Here is a 19,004-nt window from a genome sequence, read left to right on the forward strand (position 1 = left end):
GGAAATGAAACTTCATCAAGATTCATGCCCCTTAAGAGAAAAGAAAATCCAAGATCAGTCATTCATCTGCTTTAAAAATAATGGCAAAGATAAAACTTTATTTGAGAATATAAAATAATAAAAAGACATTTTAGTTCTCTGCTGTGACAAAGCCAGCGGCCTTCAGAGGTCTGCCTTGTGCATTTTACCTCTTCTTCAGTCATTCCTTGAGGCTTTTTGCAAACATACCCTCTGTTTTTCATTCTCCAGCATACTGATAATTATTTTCTTTTGAGATGCGGTCTAGCTTTGTCACCCAGACTGTAGTGCAGTGGTGCAGTCACGGCTCACTGCAGCCTCAGCTTCTTGGGCTCAGGCGATTCTCCCACCTCAGCCTCCTGAGTAGCTGGGAATACAGGCATGCACAACCATGCCTGGCTCATCTTCTGTATTTTTTGTAGAGACAGGGTTTTGCCACGTTGCCAAGGCTGGTCTCCAACTCCTGGGTTCAACCGATCCTCCCACCTCAGCCCCCCAGAGTGCTGGGATTACAGGAGTGAGCTACCTTGCCAGGCCAATCGTATTTTTTTCCTTTTTGTTCACTTTGTCTTTTCCTCATTCCTACCTTCATCTCCCCTTCCATGGCTCACTCCAGTGAAAAGTAGACTGATGCACCTTCTATTTCATATAATTCGATGGCTGCTGGCCCCAGATCCCCCATACCAGGTGGCCAAGCCCAGTGGCCCTGCAGGGTGGACAGATGAGGGTGGAACTTTCCCAGACTCTCAGCAAAAATCTATGGAGGACAGAGCTTCTGCCTCTCCCTGGCGGCCAGGCAGTGCCTCCTCCCAGGCCTGTCTGGGTGCAAAGGGAACTTTTGCCAAGACCGACCTGCTCCACCCTAGAATTTTATCTCTACTGTTCGCATCCTAATGCCACCTGCATCCATCACCATGACAACCCACTCTCCCCAAAAGGAACAGGAAGAGAGATGCTGGATTTTATTTTTTTTTTTATTTTTATTTTTTTTGAGACAGAGTGTTGCTCTGTCACCCAGGCTGGAGTGCAATGGTACAATCTCTGCTCACTGCAACCTCCACCTCCTGGGTTCAAGCAATTCTCCTGCCTCAGCCTCTCAAGGTAGCTGGGATTGTAGGCACCCTCCACCACACCCGGCTAATTTTTGTATTTTTAGTAGAGACGGGGTTTCACCATCTTGGCCAGGCTGACCTTGAACTCCTGACCTCGTGATACACTCGCTTCAGCCTCCCAAAGTGCTGGGATTACAGGCATGAGCCACTGCGCCTGGCAATGCTGGACTTTTGAGTTCCACAGTTTAGCCTGCATGGGGGGCAGGGGTGCTTAATTCTTAAGCACTCTAATTCTATGGCACCCCCGATGGGCCCTAGTTTTTTTTGTTGTTGTTTACTTGCTTTTAGAAACAGTCTTGCTCTGTTACCAAGGCTGGAGTACAGTGGCACAGTCATAGCTCACTGTAGCCTCAAACTCCTGAACTCAAAATTGTCTTCCCACCTCAGCCTCCCAAGTAACTGGAACTACAGTCTCATGCAACTATGCCCAGCTTTGTTTCTTTCCCTCTCTCTCTCTCTTTTTTTTTTTTTTTTTTAAGAGATGGGGTCACTATGTTGCCCAGACTGATCTCAAACTCCTGGGCTCAAGCGATTTTCCTTCAGCCTCCCAAAGTGCTAGGATTACAGGCGTGAGCCGCTGTACAAAGCCACCCCATTAAAGCGTCTAAAACCAGAAAGCCCAGCTCAGCTGTTTTCCAGCTGGGTGACACTGGGCAAATGACTTTTCCTCTCTGAACTTCTGTCTCCTCCTCTGTAACGTGGGGCTGATCGCCACACCCATCTCAGATGGTGGTGGTTGCAGGGATGAAATGAGTTAATACATGAAGTCTTTAAGACAGTGGGGTGGGGACACGAGGAGCAATAAACAGGGGTTGCTGTTATTATCACCCCCGCATAATCTGATCTCGGGGTCTGAGCACGCCCCAGGCAAGGTGCCCGCTGCCCTCCGCAGAAGGATGCCAAAGTGATCAGCTGGCGCAAGAACACCGTGCAGAGCAGGTATTATGCAGCTGGCCACCCATTCCAGGCAGAGACGATGCCAGGTCCGCAGGGGAAAGGGGAAAGGGGCCCAGCTTCAAAGTTCCCTCCCTCTTTTGTGTTCTCTTTGGAGACACTTTGGAAATGAAACCTCCTGGAAATTGGTATTAGGCCTCTGCAGGCTGAGCTTGTTAAAATTTCCCAACAAACAGCCAACAGAAACTCTGTGAGGAAGCAAGAACGAGACAGACATTTGCAGACCCTTTTCCATCCACTTTGGCAGAGGGCATTCCTCTGAGAAAATGCCCCCACGAGTTTCTCCATGGCCTCTTGAGTCGGTGGCCAAAGGATTTAGGTTCTCTGTAAAATTGTAACTTTACTGGGCCTGCTTGTTGGTAGGGATGTCTCTCTCTCTCTCAAATGCGTATCTATACAGGGACAGGTGTAATCACACCTGTAATCCCAGCACTTTGGGAGGCCGAGGCAGGTGGATCACTTGAGCCCCAGGAGTCCAACACCAGCCTGAACAACATAGTGAGACCCTGTCTCTACAAAAATTAATAAAAACAACCAGGCATGGTGGCATGTACCTGCAATCCCAGCTACTCGAGGTGGGAGGATGGCTTGAGCCCAGGAGTTAAAGGTTGCAGTGAGCCATGATCACACCACTGCGCTTCAGCCTGAGCAACAGAGCAGGACCCTGTCTCTTAAAAAAAATTATTATACACACACACCATACAGATGATGAGAAAATACTCTCAGCCAGGTTTTCATGTGATACACATCTTCTCAAAAACATCATGGCCGGGTGCGGTGGCTCACACCTGTAATCGATCCCAGCACTTTGGGAGGCTGAGGCAGGCAGATCACGAGGTCAAGAGTTCGAGACCAGCCTGGCCGACATGGTGAAACCCTGTCTCTACTAAAAATACGAAAATCAGCTGAGCATGGCGGTACGCGTCTGTAGTCCCAGCTACTCGAGAGGCAGAGATGAGATTCACTTGAACCCAGGAGGCGGAGGTTGCAGTGAGCCGAGATCGTGCCACTGCACTCCAGCCTGGGTGACAGAGTGACACTCCGTCTCAAAAGAAAGCAAAAAAGCACCACAAGCAGGTTAGAATTAGGAATTTCTTTGTGTTAGAATTAGGAATTTCTAAGATGTTAGGGAAATGTTGGTTTAGAATTTACCTCATTTAGACCAGGCCTGTAATCCTAGCACTTTGGGAGGCCAAGGCCAGCAGATCCCTTGAGGTCAGGATTTTAGCCTGGCGAGCATGGCGAAATCCCATCTCTACTAAAAATATAAAAAAAGAAATTAGCTGGTGTGGTGGCACATGCCTGTAGTTCCATTAGCCGGTGTGGTGGCGCGTGCCTGTAGTTCCATTAGCCGGTGTGGTGGCGCGTGCCTGTTGTTCCATTAGCCGGTGTGGTGCCTGTAGTTCCATTAGCCGGTGTGGTGGCGCGTGCCTGTAGTTCCATTAGCCGGTGTGGTGGCGCGTGCCTGTAGTTCCATTAGCTGGTGTGGTGCCTGTAGTTCCATTAGCTGGTGTGGTGGCGTGTGCCTGTAGTTCCATTAGCTGGTGTGGTGCCTGTAGTTCCATTAGCCGGTGTGGTACCTGTAGTTCCATTAGCCGGTGTGGTGGCGCGTGCCTGTAGTTCCATTAGCCGGTGTGGTGGCGCGTGCCTGTAGTTCCATTAGCCGGTGTGGTGGCGCGTGCCTGTAGTTCCATTAGCTGGTGTGGTGCCTGTAGTTCCATTAGCTGGTGTGGTGGCGCGTGCCTGTTGTTCCATTAGCTGTTGTGGTGCCTGTAGTTCCATTAGCCGGTGTGGTGCCTGTAGTTCCATTAGCCGGTGTGGTGGCGCGTGCCTGTAGTTCCATTAGCCGGTGTGGTGGCGCGTGCCTGTTGTTCCATTAGCTGGTGTGGTGCCTGTAGTTCCATTAGCCGGTGTGGTGGCGCGTGCCTGTTGTTCCATTAGCTGGTGTGGTGCCTGTAGTTCCATTAGCTGGTGTGGTGGCATGTGCCTGTAGTTCCATTAGCTGGTGTGGTGCCTGTAGTTCCATTAGCCGGTGTGGTGGCATGTGCCTGTAGTTCCATTAGCTGGTGTGGTGCCTGTAGTTCCATTAGCCGGTGTGGTGCCTGTAGTTCCATTAGCCGGTGTGGTGGCGCGTGCCTGTAGTTCCATTAGCCGGTGTGGTGGCGCGTGCCTGTTGTTCCATTAGCTGTTGTGGTGGCGCGTGCCTGTAGTTCCATTAGCTGGTGTGGTGCCTGTAGTTCCATTAGCTGGTGTGGTGGCGCGTGCCTGTAGTTTCAGCTGCTCTGGAGGCTGAGGCAGGAGAGTCGCTTGAACCTGGGAGGCGGAGGCTGCAGTGAGCCGAGATCACCAAGATAGTGCATTATATTTCAGCCTGGGTGAAAGAGTGAGACTCAAGATACATAAGATAAATATATTTTTATTTATGTATAAATGTGTATATTTACATTTATACATAAATAAAAATATATTTGTAAATATACACATTTATAAATATATTAAATGTTTGTTTTATTAATATTAAATATTTAATTAATATTAAATATTTATTTATTAAACTCATGCCTATAATCCCAGCATTTTAGGAGGCTGAGGCATGAGAATCACTTGAACCCGGGAGGTGGAGGTTGCAGTGAGCCGAGATCCTGCCATTGCACTCCAACCTGGGCAACAGAGTGAGACTGTCTCAGGAAAAAAAAAAACTATTAAATAGTTTTAAATTGTATATATATATATATATGTTACAAAAGAAGTGATATTTGTATGTTTCCAAAATATAACGGCGGGACAGGCGTAGGATAGATGTTCCCGTTGCCAAAGGCAGAAATGACAAGGGATAAAGAGGTCACCAGTCCTAAGCAAATGCTAAATCCAGGACGACAAATCCCATTAGGTTTCAAGGCCTGAGAATAATCCTCAGTGACTCTCAGCTCATTAACATACTTAGTTCTCAGAGCCAGGCTCAATGAGCTTACCACCCCCATGTTACGGGTCAGGAACGGGGGCTAAGTAACTCACTGGAGATTATGTGGCACACAAGTTCTAAGATCATTGCTTCAGTCTCCAAGATATGCACCAGATTCTACTCCTGTTATCCAAAATTTTTTAATGAGGGAACCTAGGCTCAGAGAGGTTAAGCAAACCACACAGGGTCTCACGGCTAGTGACGTCCCCGAGGCTTAGCCAGGTGTAGGGACTCATGCCTGTAATCCCAGCGTTTTGGGAGGCTGAGGCAAGAGGATCACTTAAGCCCAGGAGTTTGACACCAGCCTGGGATATAGTGAGACCTCATCTCTACAAAAAGAAAAATTAGGCTGGGCAAGGTGGTTCATGCCTGTAATCCCAGCACTTTGGGAGGCCGAGGCAGGAGGATCATCTGAGGTCAGGAGTTCAAGACCAGCCTGACCAACATAGAGAAACTCACAGCTAGTGACGTGAGTCACTAAAATTACACTAGAATTACTAAAAATCTGTACTAAAATTACAAAAATAGTCTGGTGTGGCGGCGCCTGCCTGTAGTCCCAGCTACTCAGGAGGCTGAGGCAGGAGAATCACTTGAACCCGGGAGGCGGAGGTTGCAGTGAGCCAAGATTGTGCCATTGCACTCCAGCCTGGGCAACAAGAGTGAAACTGCGTCTCAAAAAAAGAAAAAGAAAAATTAAAAAGTTAGCCATGCATGGTGGCGTGCACCTGTAGTCTCCAGCTACTCAGGAGGCTGAGGTGGGAGGATTGCCTGAGCCTGGGAGATGGAGATTGCGGTGAGCTGAGATTGCGCCACTGCACTACAACCTGGGTGACAGAGTGAGAGACCCTGTCTCAAAAAAAAAAAAAGAAATTGCTGAGATTCGAGCCCAGGTCAGCCTGTCTTCTGAAACATCACTCTATGACCCACTCATGAAACTGAGAAGGGCAGAAAGGTGCTTAGACCTGCCCGTTTCCCCTCTGTGGTCTCAGAGAAACGGTGGAACTGCCCCGGCTGCTCCTTCCGGGAAGTATTCATAGAAGCATCCCACTTACCTACTTTGGTCTGAAAATAAATTAGCTTGTCTCTCTTCTGCGTACTAAAAACACCATGGGTTTTTTGCAAGTTAAAATGCAAAAATAAAATGAGGAACATGATGCTGGTAGTTGAGCCAGTGGAAAGCCCTCTAGGGAAAGCCAGCCTGTCTGTCTGTCTGTCTATGTATCTATCTATCTATCTATCTGTCTATCTATCTATCTATCTATGTATCTGTCTGTCTGTCTGTGTATATACCTATCTATCTATCTGTCTATCTGTCTGTCTATGTATATACCTACCTACCTACCTACCTATCTGTCTATCTATCTATCTATCTATCTATCTATCTATCTGTCTGTGTATATACCTATCTATCAATCTATCTATCTATCTGTCTGTCTGTCTGTCTGTGTATATACCTATCTACCTACCTATCTGTCTGTCTGTCTGTCTGTCTATCTATCTGTCTGTGTATCTATCTATCTGTCTGTCTGTCTATATACCTACCTACCTACCTACCTATCTATCTATCTATCTGTCTGTGTATATACCTATCTATCTATCTATCTATCTGTCTGTCTGTCTGTCTGTCTGTCTATCTGTCTGTGTATATACCTATCAATCTATCTATCTATCTGTCTATGTATATACCTACCTACCTACCTATCTGTCTGTCTGTCTGTCTATCTATCTGTCTGTGTATATATCTATCTATCTATCTATCTATCTATCTATCTATCAGTCTGTCTGTGTATATACCTATCTATCAGTCTGTCTGTGTATCTATCTATCTATCTATCTATCTATCTGTCTGTCTGTGTACCTATCTATCTATCTATCTATCTATCTATCTATCTATCTATCAGTCTGTCTGTGTAAATACCTATCTGTCTGTCTGTGTATCTATCTATCTATCTATCTGTCTGTCTGTGTATGTATCTATCTATCTATCTATCTATCTATCTATCTATCTATCTATCAGTCTGTCTGTGTATATACCTATCTATCAGTCTGTCTGTGTATCTATCTATCTATCTATCTATCTATCTATCTATCTGTCTGTCTGTGTATCTATCTATCTATCTATCTATCTATCTATCTATCTATCTATCTGTCTGTCTGTGTATCTATCTATCTATCTATCTATCTATCTGTCTGTCTGTGTATCTATCTATCTATCTATCTATCTATCTATCTATCTATCAGTCTGTCTGTGTAAATACCTATCTGTCTGTCTGTGTATCTATCTATCTATCTATCTGTCTGTCTGTGTATGTATCTATCTATCTATCTATCTATCTATCTATCTATCTATCTATCAGTCTGTCTGTGTATATACCTATCTATCAGTCTGTCTGTGTATCTATCTATCTATCTATCTATCTATCTGTCTGTCTGTGTATCTATCTATCTATCTATCTGTCTGTCTGTGTACCTATCTATCTATCTATCTATCTATCTATCTATCTATCTATCAGTCTGTCTGTGTAAATACCTATCTGTCTGTCTGTGTATCTATCTATCTATCTATCTGTCTGTCTGTGTATGTATGTATCTATCTATCTATCTGTCTATGTATCTATCTATCTATCTATCTATCTATCAGTCTGTCTGTGTATATACCTATCTATCTGTCTGTCTGTGTATCTATCTATCTATCTATCTGTCTGTCTGTGTATATACCTATCTATCTATCTATCTATCTGTTTATCTCTGTGTCTGTGTATATACCTATCTATCTATCTGTCTGTCTGTCTGTCTGTCTGTCTGTCTGTCTGTCTATCTATCTATTATTTTCAGGTAGACTGTGAGAAGCCAGGACTGTGTTTTCCAGGGGTTAGTAGTCCAGAAGGCATCTGATGGACTACTGAGTGAGTCTCTGTCCACATGCAGATGGCAGGAGGCAGGGCCCAGGTGTCCATGGCTTGGAGAAGCAGGGGTTGATGGGAGGTCTAAGGCTGTGGGATCTCTCCTGGGGCCTCAGTATCCTCATCTGGATAATGGGGGCATTCTGGCCAGGCACGGTGGCTAATGCCTATAATTCTGGCACTTTGGGCGGCTGAGGTGAGTGAGTCACTTGAGGCCAGGAGTTCAAGATCAGCCCGGGCAACATGGCAAAACTCCGTCTCTATTGAAAATAGAAAAACTAGCTGGACGTGGTGGTCCGCACCTGTAATCCCAGCCATTCGGGAGGCTGAGGCATGAGAATCACTCGAACGCGGGAGGCAGAGGTTGCAGTGAGCCGAGATCCTGCCACTGCACTCCAGCCTGGGAACAGAGTGAGACTGTCTCAGAAAAAAAAGAAAAGAAAAGAAAAGAAAATGGGGGTATTTGTTTATCGTTTGACAATAAGTTACCCAGCATCGACTGTGTGAGAGGCCCTGCACTAGGCAGTGAAAACTCAGCTATGAATAAGAAAGTTAAAAACAGGCTGGGCATTATGGCTTAATGCTTGTAACCACAACATTTTAGGAGGCTGAGGACGAAGAATCACTTGCACCCAGGAGTTCGAGACCAGCCTGAAACACAGTGAGACGCTAGTCTCTACAAAAAATTTTAAAATTAGCAACTCATGGTGGCGTGAGCCTGTAGTCTCAGCTACTCAGAGGCTGAGATAAGAGCATCACTGGAAGCCAGAAGTTCAAGGCTGCAGTGAGCTATGGTCCTGCCACTGCACTCCAGCCTGGGCAACAGAGTGAGACCCTGTCTAAAAAAAAAAAAAAAGAAAAAAGGCCGGGCACAGTGACTCATACCTGTGATCCCAGCGCTTTGGGAGGCCCAGGCAGTGGATGACTTGAGGTTGGGAGTTCGAGACCAGCCTGGCCAACATGGTGAAACCCCATCTCTACTAAAAATACAAAAAATTAGCCAGGCGTGGGGGCAGATGCCTATAATCCCAGCTACTCGGGAGGCTGAGGCAGGAGAATGGCTTGAACCCAGGAGGCGGAGGTTGCAGTGAGCCGAGATCACACCACTGCACAACAGAGCGAGGCTCCATCTCAGAAAAAAGAAAGAAGAAGAAATAAGATGTTGGGGATTTGTGGAAAACTGTCCACAGACAGGTGAAGGTCTTGATCTCTTAGCGAGAATTGAACAGGCCCCTCTCAATTCCGGGTGCTGGAGGGATCTGGGACACAACTTCTCCATGACCAAATTGTACCTTTTCCTTTTCTTTTTTGTTTTTTTTTTTGTGTGTGTGTGTGACAGAGTCTCACTGTGTCACCCAGGCTGGAGTGCAGTGGGACGATCATGGCTCACCGCAGCCTCAACTTCCTGGGCTCAGGCAGTCCTCCTGCCTCAGCCTCCCAAGTGGCTTTGACTACAGACACACACCAGCACGCCTGTAAATTTATGCATTTTTTTTTGTAGAAACAAGGTCTCCCGATGTTGCCCAGGCGGGTCTTGAACTCCTGGCCTTTAGCGGCCCCCTTGCCTCGGCTTCTCAAAGTGCTGGGATTACAGGCGCGAGCCACTGCGCCCAGCCCAAGTGGTGCTCTTGAAAGATGGAATCTCAGCTAGGATCCCGAACTGTTGCCCTTTATCTTAACTCAGGTGTTGGTTCTTTTTCGTTCACTTGCCTTCCTCAGAGAGAACCAGGGTTCTGGGGTCCCTGTGTGTGGCCCCAACCTGTCCACCACGCGGCCGATCCAGCAGGACCTGGGCCGCCAAGACCCACCCCTGGCAGAGGACATTGACAACATGAAGAACAACAAGCTGGCCACAGCGGAGTCGGCCGGTCCCCACGACAGCCTTGGCCACTCCGGCCCGCCCCAGAGCCCGGCCAAGATGGGAAACAGCACCGAGCCCGGCCCCACGCCGGCCGGCCCTGCCATGGCCACCAACCCCCAGAACGCCGCCAGCCGCCGGACGCCCAACAACCCGGGGAACCCGTCCAATCCCGGCCCCCCCAAAACCCCCGAGAACAGCCTTATCGTCACCAACCCCAGCGGCACCCAGACCAATTCAGCCAAGACTGCCAGGAAACCCGACCACACCACCGTGGACATCCCCCCGGCCTGCCCACCCCCACTCAACCACACCGTCGTGCAAGGTGAGACCCTCCGCCCTCACACAGAGGCTCTGCTGAGTGACCCTGGACTGTGACCCCATCTCTCCGGCCTCAGTTTCCTCCCCTGGAAAATGGGCATAGGTATAGTTTCCTACCCCAGAGGGCTGTGGAGGGTTCAGTGAGATCTTCTGTGCGCTGTGCCTGGCACAGGGACGTGTGGAATCGGGTGAGCAATATCTCCCACGTCCTTCCTTCCCTTCAGGGAGCCAGGAGGCTGCCCCATTTGAGGAACAATGGGGTTCTTTGATGGAAGCTTTTGGGGGGTCAGATGATTGATTCTGTCGGCCCAGCACTGTCCAAAACAAACATAACACAGGCCACATGCATACGTCACACGGGCCACATGCATACGTCACACGGGCCACATGCATACGTCACACGGGCCACATGCATACGTCCGTTTAAACTTTCTTGTCACCACATTAAAAAAGGGCGAGGTGTGCTGGCTCATGCCTGTCATCCCAGCACTTCGGGAGGCCAAGGTAGGAGGATTGCTTAAGCCCAGAAGTTCAAGGCCAGCCTGCACAACAGAGAGAGATCCCATCTCTACAAAAAAAATTTAAAAATTAGTCAAGCATGGCGGTGTGCGCCTGTAGTCCTATCTACTAGAAGGCAGAGGTGGGAAGATCACTTGAGCCCAGGAGTTCCAGGCAGCAGTGGGCTAGGATTGTGCTGGCGCTCTAGCCTGGGCAACAGGGGGAGATCCCGTCCGAAAAAACAAAAAGAGGGAAGGAGGGAGGGAGGGAAGGAAGGAAGAAAAAATATAAAAGAAACAGGTGAAATGAACTTTAATAGTTCATTGTATTTAGCCCGAAATGTTACTTATCCAAAATGTTATTTCAGCCTATAATGAATATTTTTAAAATTATTAACAAGATATTTTACATTCTCTTATACTCAGTCTTCAATATCTGGTGTGTTTTTTATTTGTTTGGTTTTTGGTTTTTGGTTTTTTTTAGAGACACAGTCTGGCTCTGTCTCCCAGGTTGGAGTGCAGCGGTGTGATATTGGCTCACTGCAACCTCTGCCTCCCAGGTTCAAACAACTCTCAGGCCTCAGCCTCCCAAGTAGCTGGGATTACAGGTGCACGCCGCCAGGCCTGGCTCATTTTTTGTATTTTCAGTAGAGACCGGGTTTCACCGTGATGCCCAGGCTGGTCTCAAACTTCTGGCCCCAGTGATCTACCCCCCTCAGCCTCCCCAAGTGCTGAGATTACAGGTGTGAGCCCCTCACCCAGCCTCTGCTGTGTGCTTTTTTCATTTTCAACACATCCTAAATTGGACTCGCCACATTTCAAGGGCCCAGTAGCCGCCTGGAGGCAGTAGCGACCCTGTGGAATGGCACAGACCTGGACTCCCGAGGCACTGGCAGTCCTTGCCCCTGTGAGATCAGGATCAGAGGAGCACTGAGGAATTTAAAGATGAACTGCCGGCCAGGCGTGGTGGCTCGTCCCTGGCATCCCAGCACTTTGGGAGTACAAGGCAGGAGGTCAGGAGTTCAAGACCAGCCTGGCCAACATGGTGAAACCCCATCTCTACTAAAAAAATACAAAAATTAGCCAGGCATGGTGGTGCCTGCCTGCAATCCCAGGGATGCAGGAAGCTGATGCAGGAGAATCACTTGAACCCGGGAGACGGAGGTTGCAGTGAGCTGAGATCATGCCACTGTACTCCAGCCTGAGCAACAAAGTGAGACTCTGTCTCAAAAAGAAAAGAAAAGGTGAACTGCTGAGTGGTTTATGTCTTAAGTTCCTGTAGCCTCAGTTCTATGTGAGAGATTTTCATGGGTTTGCTGGATAAAGGCTTTCCATGGTCCTGAGACCTAAGTTCCTAAGATGTTGTCACTGTGCCCATTTTATAGATGTAGGAACTGAGGCTCAGAGAGGCTCAGCTTGCCCGTGGGCGAATAAGCAGGCTGGGCTGCAGAATGGAAGCTCCAAAGGCTAATGGCCTCTCCCTGCCAAATCAAGAGAGGGGTGCTAATGGGGGCAAGCCCTGTGGTTTATGGGAGGTGTCAGTATTTCCATCTGTTCAATGGGTCTCTTGGCACTCTCCCTACCTGCCTCCAGGTGAGAGTGTGAAGGTCCAAAAAGGATAGGGGCAGGTCTGTGTTAAGATCCCACAAGGGCCCCACACACTCAAGGCTATGATAAGTGGTAGGGAGCAGGCTCTCGGGGGCCAGGCCGCCTGGGTTCCAAATGCCAGCTCTGCCACTTCCCGCTGTGTGACCTTAGACAAGTCACTTTACTTCTCTGTGCCTCCATTTCCTCATCTGTAAATGGGGGATCCGAATATATCAACCTCAGGGCCATGCGAGGGTTTAGTGATGTCATGAGATGCCTGGTATACAGCAGGCACTTTATAAATGTCAGCCACTTCTTGCCTGCCCTGGGAGTACACGGCGTTCCCAGAGACTTGTGGGAAATTGTGGAGGGCGCCCTGTGTTGGTTCTTGTCCCAACAGTGAACAAAAACGCCAACCCAGACCCACCGTCAAAAAAAGAGGAAGAGAAGAAGGAGGAGGAGGAAGACGACCGTGGGGAAGACGGCCCTAAGCCGATGCCTCCCTATAGCTCCATGTTCATCCTGTCCACAACCAACCCGTGAGTATGGCCCCCAGCACGGGCAGCGGGGCCTGGGGCTCCCACCAGGGTGGCGGAAGTCAGGCCAGAGAGAGGGCAGTGAGTGAGCGTTGACCACCATGAGTCCAAGGGGACCTCTGAACAAGTTGGAAACGGATGCTCCTTCCTTCAGTCACATACAATGAGTTGTCACAATTTACTGACTTTGTTGGAAGAGACCCCGTTCCTGCCATCCACTAGAAAATCATTGTCATAAATTCCCAAATCTACGTTGTATGTGATATAAGAGGCACCCTCCCCGAGCCGGGCGCAGTGGCTCACGCCTGCAATCCCCGCACTTTGGGAGGCCGAGGCGGGCGGATCACGAGGTTGGGAGTTCAAGACCAGCCTGACAAACATGGTGAAACCCCGTGTTAAAAAAAAAGAAAAAAGAAATAGCTGACTTGTGCAGTACACAGCCTAAACAACAGCACATGGCAGCCCTGAGACCTGAACTCTGTTCCTGACCTCAGCTCTGTAAGGGTTTAGATTCTGGGCGGATGGTCTTTGAGTTCCCTGACTTTCTGTCTTGGCCGTCTTTGAAATGGATAGATTATTTACGGGAGAAATTTTTCCCGTGAATGTCACGGTAGCTCAGAGTTTGTCTTAGAATTGAATGTCTCCCAAGGATATGTCTTGAAAGCCTGACCCCTCGAAATGCTTCTTGACAATGAAGAATCATGGCAGATGAGATGGGGGGGCAGCAACTTTCTATAACCTGCCTCTTGGCAACTCATCCTGGGTAGTAATAAATAAAAATAACTTTAAATTACTTTTTTATTTGGTTGACTTATCTATTTTACTAAAGAGACACTTATGTGGTGTTTACTCGGTGCCAGGCACTTTTCTGAGTGCCTTTAAAAAATTTTTTTAATTTATCTGGGATCATTACCATGCTTAGCTCCATTTGGCAGATGAAAAAACTGAGGTCCAGAGAGGTGAATTCACACGCCCAAGGTCACACAGCAAGCCAGTGGGAGAGCTGCAGTTTGAGCCCAGACACTGGCCCTGGCATCCTTGTTCTTAACTACTCAGCTCTGCTGCCATTCACACAACCTTATGACCTATTTACTATAGGCTCCACTTAAGAGGTTAACTGGCACATCCCGTTGGCACATTCAAGGCTCTGATAAGGCCTGCAATTCTTAATTTCAATAACTAACTTTTTGGAGCCCCTGTCATGAGCCAGGCGTAAATTAGCTCTTTTGGGTCTCACAATTTTGTGAAGGAAACACTAGTATCATGGCCATTTTACGCATGAAGGCACCGAGGCACAGAGAGGATAAGTAACTTGCCCAAGGTCACACAGCTAATTTTTAAATAAAGAAATCTACTTAACGTATAGAATTAGATATAAAATGACCCTGGGACATTTTATATCGAAAAGCCTTTTTATCTCCTACAGAATTAAGGACTGTATTTCTTCAACCCAGCTTGGGAATCAAGATATTTCAAGAGGGTCTTTTGGGAGTGATAGGAACTTTGCTAAATAGGACATGTGAATGTCTTCTCTCCCCAAGGTCTCCTCTGCCTTCTTGGGGTTCCGGGACCCAGAGAGGGCCCCCACCTGGAAGAGCTTAATAATTTGTTGTGTATGAGGCCTTGGGGGTCGGAGCTCTCAGGCAGTGGTATGTAACCTGAGATTATAGAAGAAAAGGGTGTGTGAGCCTGTGGTCTGAGTGGACCTCTGCACACGCTTGTGTCTCCAACAGCCTTCGCCGCCTGTGCCATTACATCCTGAACCTGCGCTACTTTGAGATGTGCATCCTCATGGTCATTGCCATGAGCAGCATCGCCCTGGCCGCCGAGGACCCTGTGCAGCCCAACGCTCCTCGGAACAACGTGAGTCCTGTGGAGCGCGCCCCTTCCTGGCCCGGCTCCTCTGCCTCAGGCCACTTTCTCCTGCGTCCAAAATGCTCCTAGGTGGGGTGGGATGTTGGGAGCGCCCTAGACATAGCCCTTACGGCTGCTGGTTGAGAAGGGATGCTCTGATGCTTTGGGGATGCTCGTGGGAGCAAGACATTCCTTGCGGCGGTGGCTCTGTGAGCTGGGAAGGGAGGAGGTAGCCCAGAGCGACTGGTGCTGAAAATTGCCGGATTCTCTAAAGGAGGCGTGAGACTCGCAGGATACAGATGTTGCACATTCTCTGGATGGAATACGGGGGTTACTGGGGCAGGGGCAGTGCTCAGAGGTGGTCCCCTCTGCAGCCAGGTCTAACCAAGTAGGCGTTTCCCTTTGGATATGAAACTTTGAAAGAAAGAACTGTTTGGTTCAGAAACACAGCCTAAGCTTTGAGCTTTTTGGAAAGCCACTTTCAGGTTGGAGGGTCTTTTGACAACCCCTGTTAATTGAGCACTTGTTGTGTCACAGGAATAAACTCAGGCACTTGGCATGTAGTATCTCATTTAATCCTCATAATGCCCCCCCCCAGCCCCCGCCCAGGCATCCCCATTTGACGGATGAGGAAACTGAGGCTCGGGAGAATGAGGGAGTGGTGGGTGTCCTGTCCAGGATCACACAGCAGAATTCCAACTCTGCATCCCCCAAAGCTCCCACTGCTTCCCCCAACTGTCTGTATTTGCTAATCACCTGCTGGGTGCCAGGGATGGGTGTGTGTAGCCTCTTTGAGTCCCAACAAGCAGGAATGAGTGCATGCTTGTGGTTGAGATGGGGAAACCGAGGCACCGATCACAAGAGTGTGCCTCAGCCATGGGCTGCAAGCAGAAAGAGGCTTGACCCAGGGCCCGGTAGAGGCTGGACTGGTGGCTCCGCTTCCCTCCCCAGCTCCCTCCCCCATCCCTTCCCTCTCAGCCCAGAGCCAAAGAAGTGCGTTTTCTGCTGGTCTGAACCTCTGCTGCCCTGGCTAAGTAGGTTAAGACCCAGGCAAGGCTGGCGAGCCTCATCCCTCAAGCCTGCCCACAGCTTACCATGCACTTTCCCTTCCTTCCCAGGCCTGGCAGGGCCCCCGGGGACCTGCTGGAGGAGATGGAAGGAAATAATTAGAACGCAGCTCCCGGAGGAAGCTAGAGCCGGTGCCCGGCGTCCTCCCAGCCGGCCCACTTGCCTCTCGCAGCCTGGTTTCCCCCAGAGGCCTCCAGGAGCCAGGCCTGGCGGGGGAGGGGGTATCCCAGGAGGGGTCCCCAAGCCCCCTGCTGCCTCGACGCGGCTGGAGAAGGCGTTGCCTCCTTGGAAGATCCAGGGGGCACTGCAGCTCCCAGGGCTGAAGGAGATCTAGGCGGCACTCAGTCCAGCCCCCAGGGAGCGTCTGCAAAGAGTGTTCAGCTCCCGCCCCCCTCCCTCATCCATCTCACAGTCGAAACTTCTCTACAAGAACACTGTGGCCCCATAACTCACACCACGTAACCACCATCCAGGGCAAGAAATAGAACAAAAACGCCCCGCACGGCATGTGCCTCCTCGGTCCCCGCCCGCACCCCCACCGCCCGCCTTCCCTCTAGAGCTGCCGGGGACACACTCTGGAGACATTTTTGGTTGTCACGACAGGAGGGGGGAGGTGCTCCTGCATCTGGTGGGTGGAGGCCAGGGGTGCTGCTCAGTACCCTGCGATGCCCAGGGCGGCCCCCACGCTGGAGAATGATCCAATCCCAACTGCCCACAGAGCCCAGCTTGAGAAACCCTGTCTTAGAGGTAACCACGACCCCAGCTTCTGGAATGAGCATTTCTCAGCTTCTCTCTTTTTCCCACCTGCACAGGCTTTTTTTTTTTTTTTTTTTTTTTTTTTGAGACAGAGTTTCATTCTTGTTGTCCAGGCTGGAGTGCAGTGGGACAATCTCAGCTCACTGACTGCAACCTCCACCTCCCGGGTTCAAGAGGTTCTTCTGCCTCAGCCTCCCGAGTAGCTAGGATTACAGGCGTGCGCTACCACACCCGGCTAATTTTGTATTTTTACTAGAGACATGGTTTCTCTATGTTGGTCAGGCTGGTCTCGAACTCCCGACCTCAGGTGATCCACCTGCCTCAGCCTCCCAAAGTGCTGGGATTACAGGCTTGAGCCACCACACCCGGCCTTTTTTTTTTTTTTTTTTTTTAAGAGACAGTGTCGCTCTCTGTCCACCAGGTGGGGCTGCAGTAATGTGGTCTCAGCTTACTGCAGCCTCAACCTCCCCAGCTCAAGCGATCCTCCCACCTCAGCCCCGCAAATGGCTAGGACCACAGGCATTCACCACCACACCCAGCTAATTGTTTTAATTCTTGTAGAAACAGGGCCTCGCTGTGTTGCCAGGCCGGTCTCAAATTCTTGACCTCAAACAATCCTCCCTCCTCAGCCTCCTGGAGCTCTGGAATCACAGGCGTGAGCCAACACACTGGCCATTTCGTAAACACTAGAATTTATTTTTGCTCTTCTGCAATAGTCAATAAATGACACACTTCTGTGCTTTCCTTTGTCACCCAATGTTGTATTCACACTAAATAAGTGCTTTTTTTTTTTTTGAGAAGGTGTCTCACTCTGTCACCCAGGCTGGAGTGCAGTGGTGCGATCTCGGCTCACCGCAACCTTCGCCTCCCGGGTTCAAGCGATTCTCCTTCCTCAGCCTCCCGAGAAGCTGAGATTACAGGCACGCGCCATCATGCCCGGCTAATTTTTGTATTTTTGGTAGAGACGGGGTTTCACCATGCTGGCCAGGCTGGTCTCAAACTCCTGACCTCAAGTGATCCACCCACCTCGGCCTCCCAAAGTGCTAGGATTACAGGCGTGAGCCACCGCGCCCGGCCGATGGGCACTCTTTATGATGCTGTCTTCAGACTTCCTGTGTGGCATGATGTGTTATCCGTCCTCCTGTTGATGGATGTTTGGGTGTTTCTGAGTTTGAACACTGTCCCCAGGCCCCAGCCTCAACATGTTTCCTGAGTCACCTGGACAAGAATTTCTCCAGGAGGCCGGATGCAGTGGCTTATACCTATAATCCCAGCACTTTGAGAGGCCAAAGTGGGAGGATTGCTTGAGGCCAGGAGTTCGAGACCAGCCTGGGAAACATAGTGAGACACCTCCCCGCATCTCCACCAAAAAAAAAATGTTTTTTTAATTAACCAGGCATGGTGGTGTCCACCTGCGGTCCCAGCCACTCGGGAGGCTGAGGTGGGAGGATCACTTGAGTCTGGAAGGTTGAGGCTGTAATGATCAGTGTTCATGCCACTGCCCTCCAACCTGGGTGACAGAGTAAGGCCCTGTCTCAATAAATAAATAAATACGAATTCCTCCAGGGTATAAATCAAAAGCAAAGTTTCTAGAGTATAGAATTTGCAAGTGGTCGGCCTCAGTCAATGCAGCTGGAATGTTTTTGGACAGTAAACACAGTGACCCTTTGGGAGGTGGATGCAGGTGGATCCCCTGAGGTCAGGAGTCTCAGACCAGCCTGGCCAACATGGTGAAACCCTGTCGTTATCAAAAATACAAAAATTAGCCGGGCGTGGTGGCGCACACCTGTAATCTCAGCTGCTTGGAAGGCTGAGGCATGAGAATCATTTGAACCCAGGAGGTGGAGGTTGCAGTGAACTGAGGTCGTGCCACTGCACTCCAGCCTGGGCAACAGAGCAAGACCCTGTCTCAAAACAATCAATCAATCAATCAGTAAAACAAAGTGGCTGGGCACGGTAGTTCACACCTGTAATCTCAGCACTTTGGGAGGCCGAGGCAGGTGGATCACCTGAGGTCGGGAATTCAAGACCAGCTTGGCCAACATGGCAAAACCCCGTCTCTACTAAAAGTAAAAAAAAATAACTAGGTGTAGTGGCATGTGCCTGTAATCCCAGCTACTCAGGAGGCTGAGGCAGGAGAATCGCTTGAACCCAGGAGGCAAAGGTTGCAGTGAGCCGAGATCGCACCACTGCACTCCAGCCTGGGCATCAGAGCGAGACTCTGTCTCAAAAAATAAAAATAAAGGCAGTGGTCCTTGCACCAGTAGCACGTGGGAACTCCTGTTCTTCCCCACCCTCGTCAATACTTGGTGCTCTCGTCTGTTTTCTTTGGCTCCTCTGCTGGGTGTGGAGTGAGATCTCACTGGGGTCTTGCTTGACATTTCCCTGTAATGAATGAGATCAAGCACTTGCAAATAGGTCAAAAAGATCTAAATATTAGGACTACTTGAACTGAATTTATTGGTCTTTTGATTTCCTCTTGTACGCCTTATTAAGTGCTCCAGAATTAGGGTCACCTGACCTCCTGGCCTGCCCTTTCCTAACTCACTCTCTTCTTTCCTTTCATTCATTCCTTTAG

General features: G+C 49.3%; 1 protein-coding gene across 1 annotated transcript in view; it reads left to right on the top strand.

Moving 5' to 3' along the window:
• The window catches only part of CACNA1A (calcium voltage-gated channel subunit alpha1 A), a 298,241-nt gene that overhangs the window by 207,649 nt on the left and 71,588 nt on the right, over positions 1-19,004 (top strand). The window contains exons 20-22 of the mRNA XM_064381775.1: positions 9,669-10,132; positions 12,613-12,751; positions 14,482-14,611. Of these exons, the coding sequence (XP_064237845.1) occupies positions 9,669-10,132; positions 12,613-12,751; positions 14,482-14,611 (733 nt within the window). The remainder of the gene's footprint in view (positions 1-9,668; positions 10,133-12,612; positions 12,752-14,481; positions 14,612-19,004) is intronic.

This window comes from Aotus nancymaae, unplaced genomic scaffold (assembly GCF_030222135.1).
Source record: "Aotus nancymaae isolate 86718 unplaced genomic scaffold, 86718_ANA_hifiasm-v0.15.2.pri h1tg000028l, whole genome shotgun sequence".
Classification (NCBI taxonomy): domain Eukaryota; kingdom Metazoa; phylum Chordata; class Mammalia; order Primates; family Aotidae; genus Aotus; species Aotus nancymaae.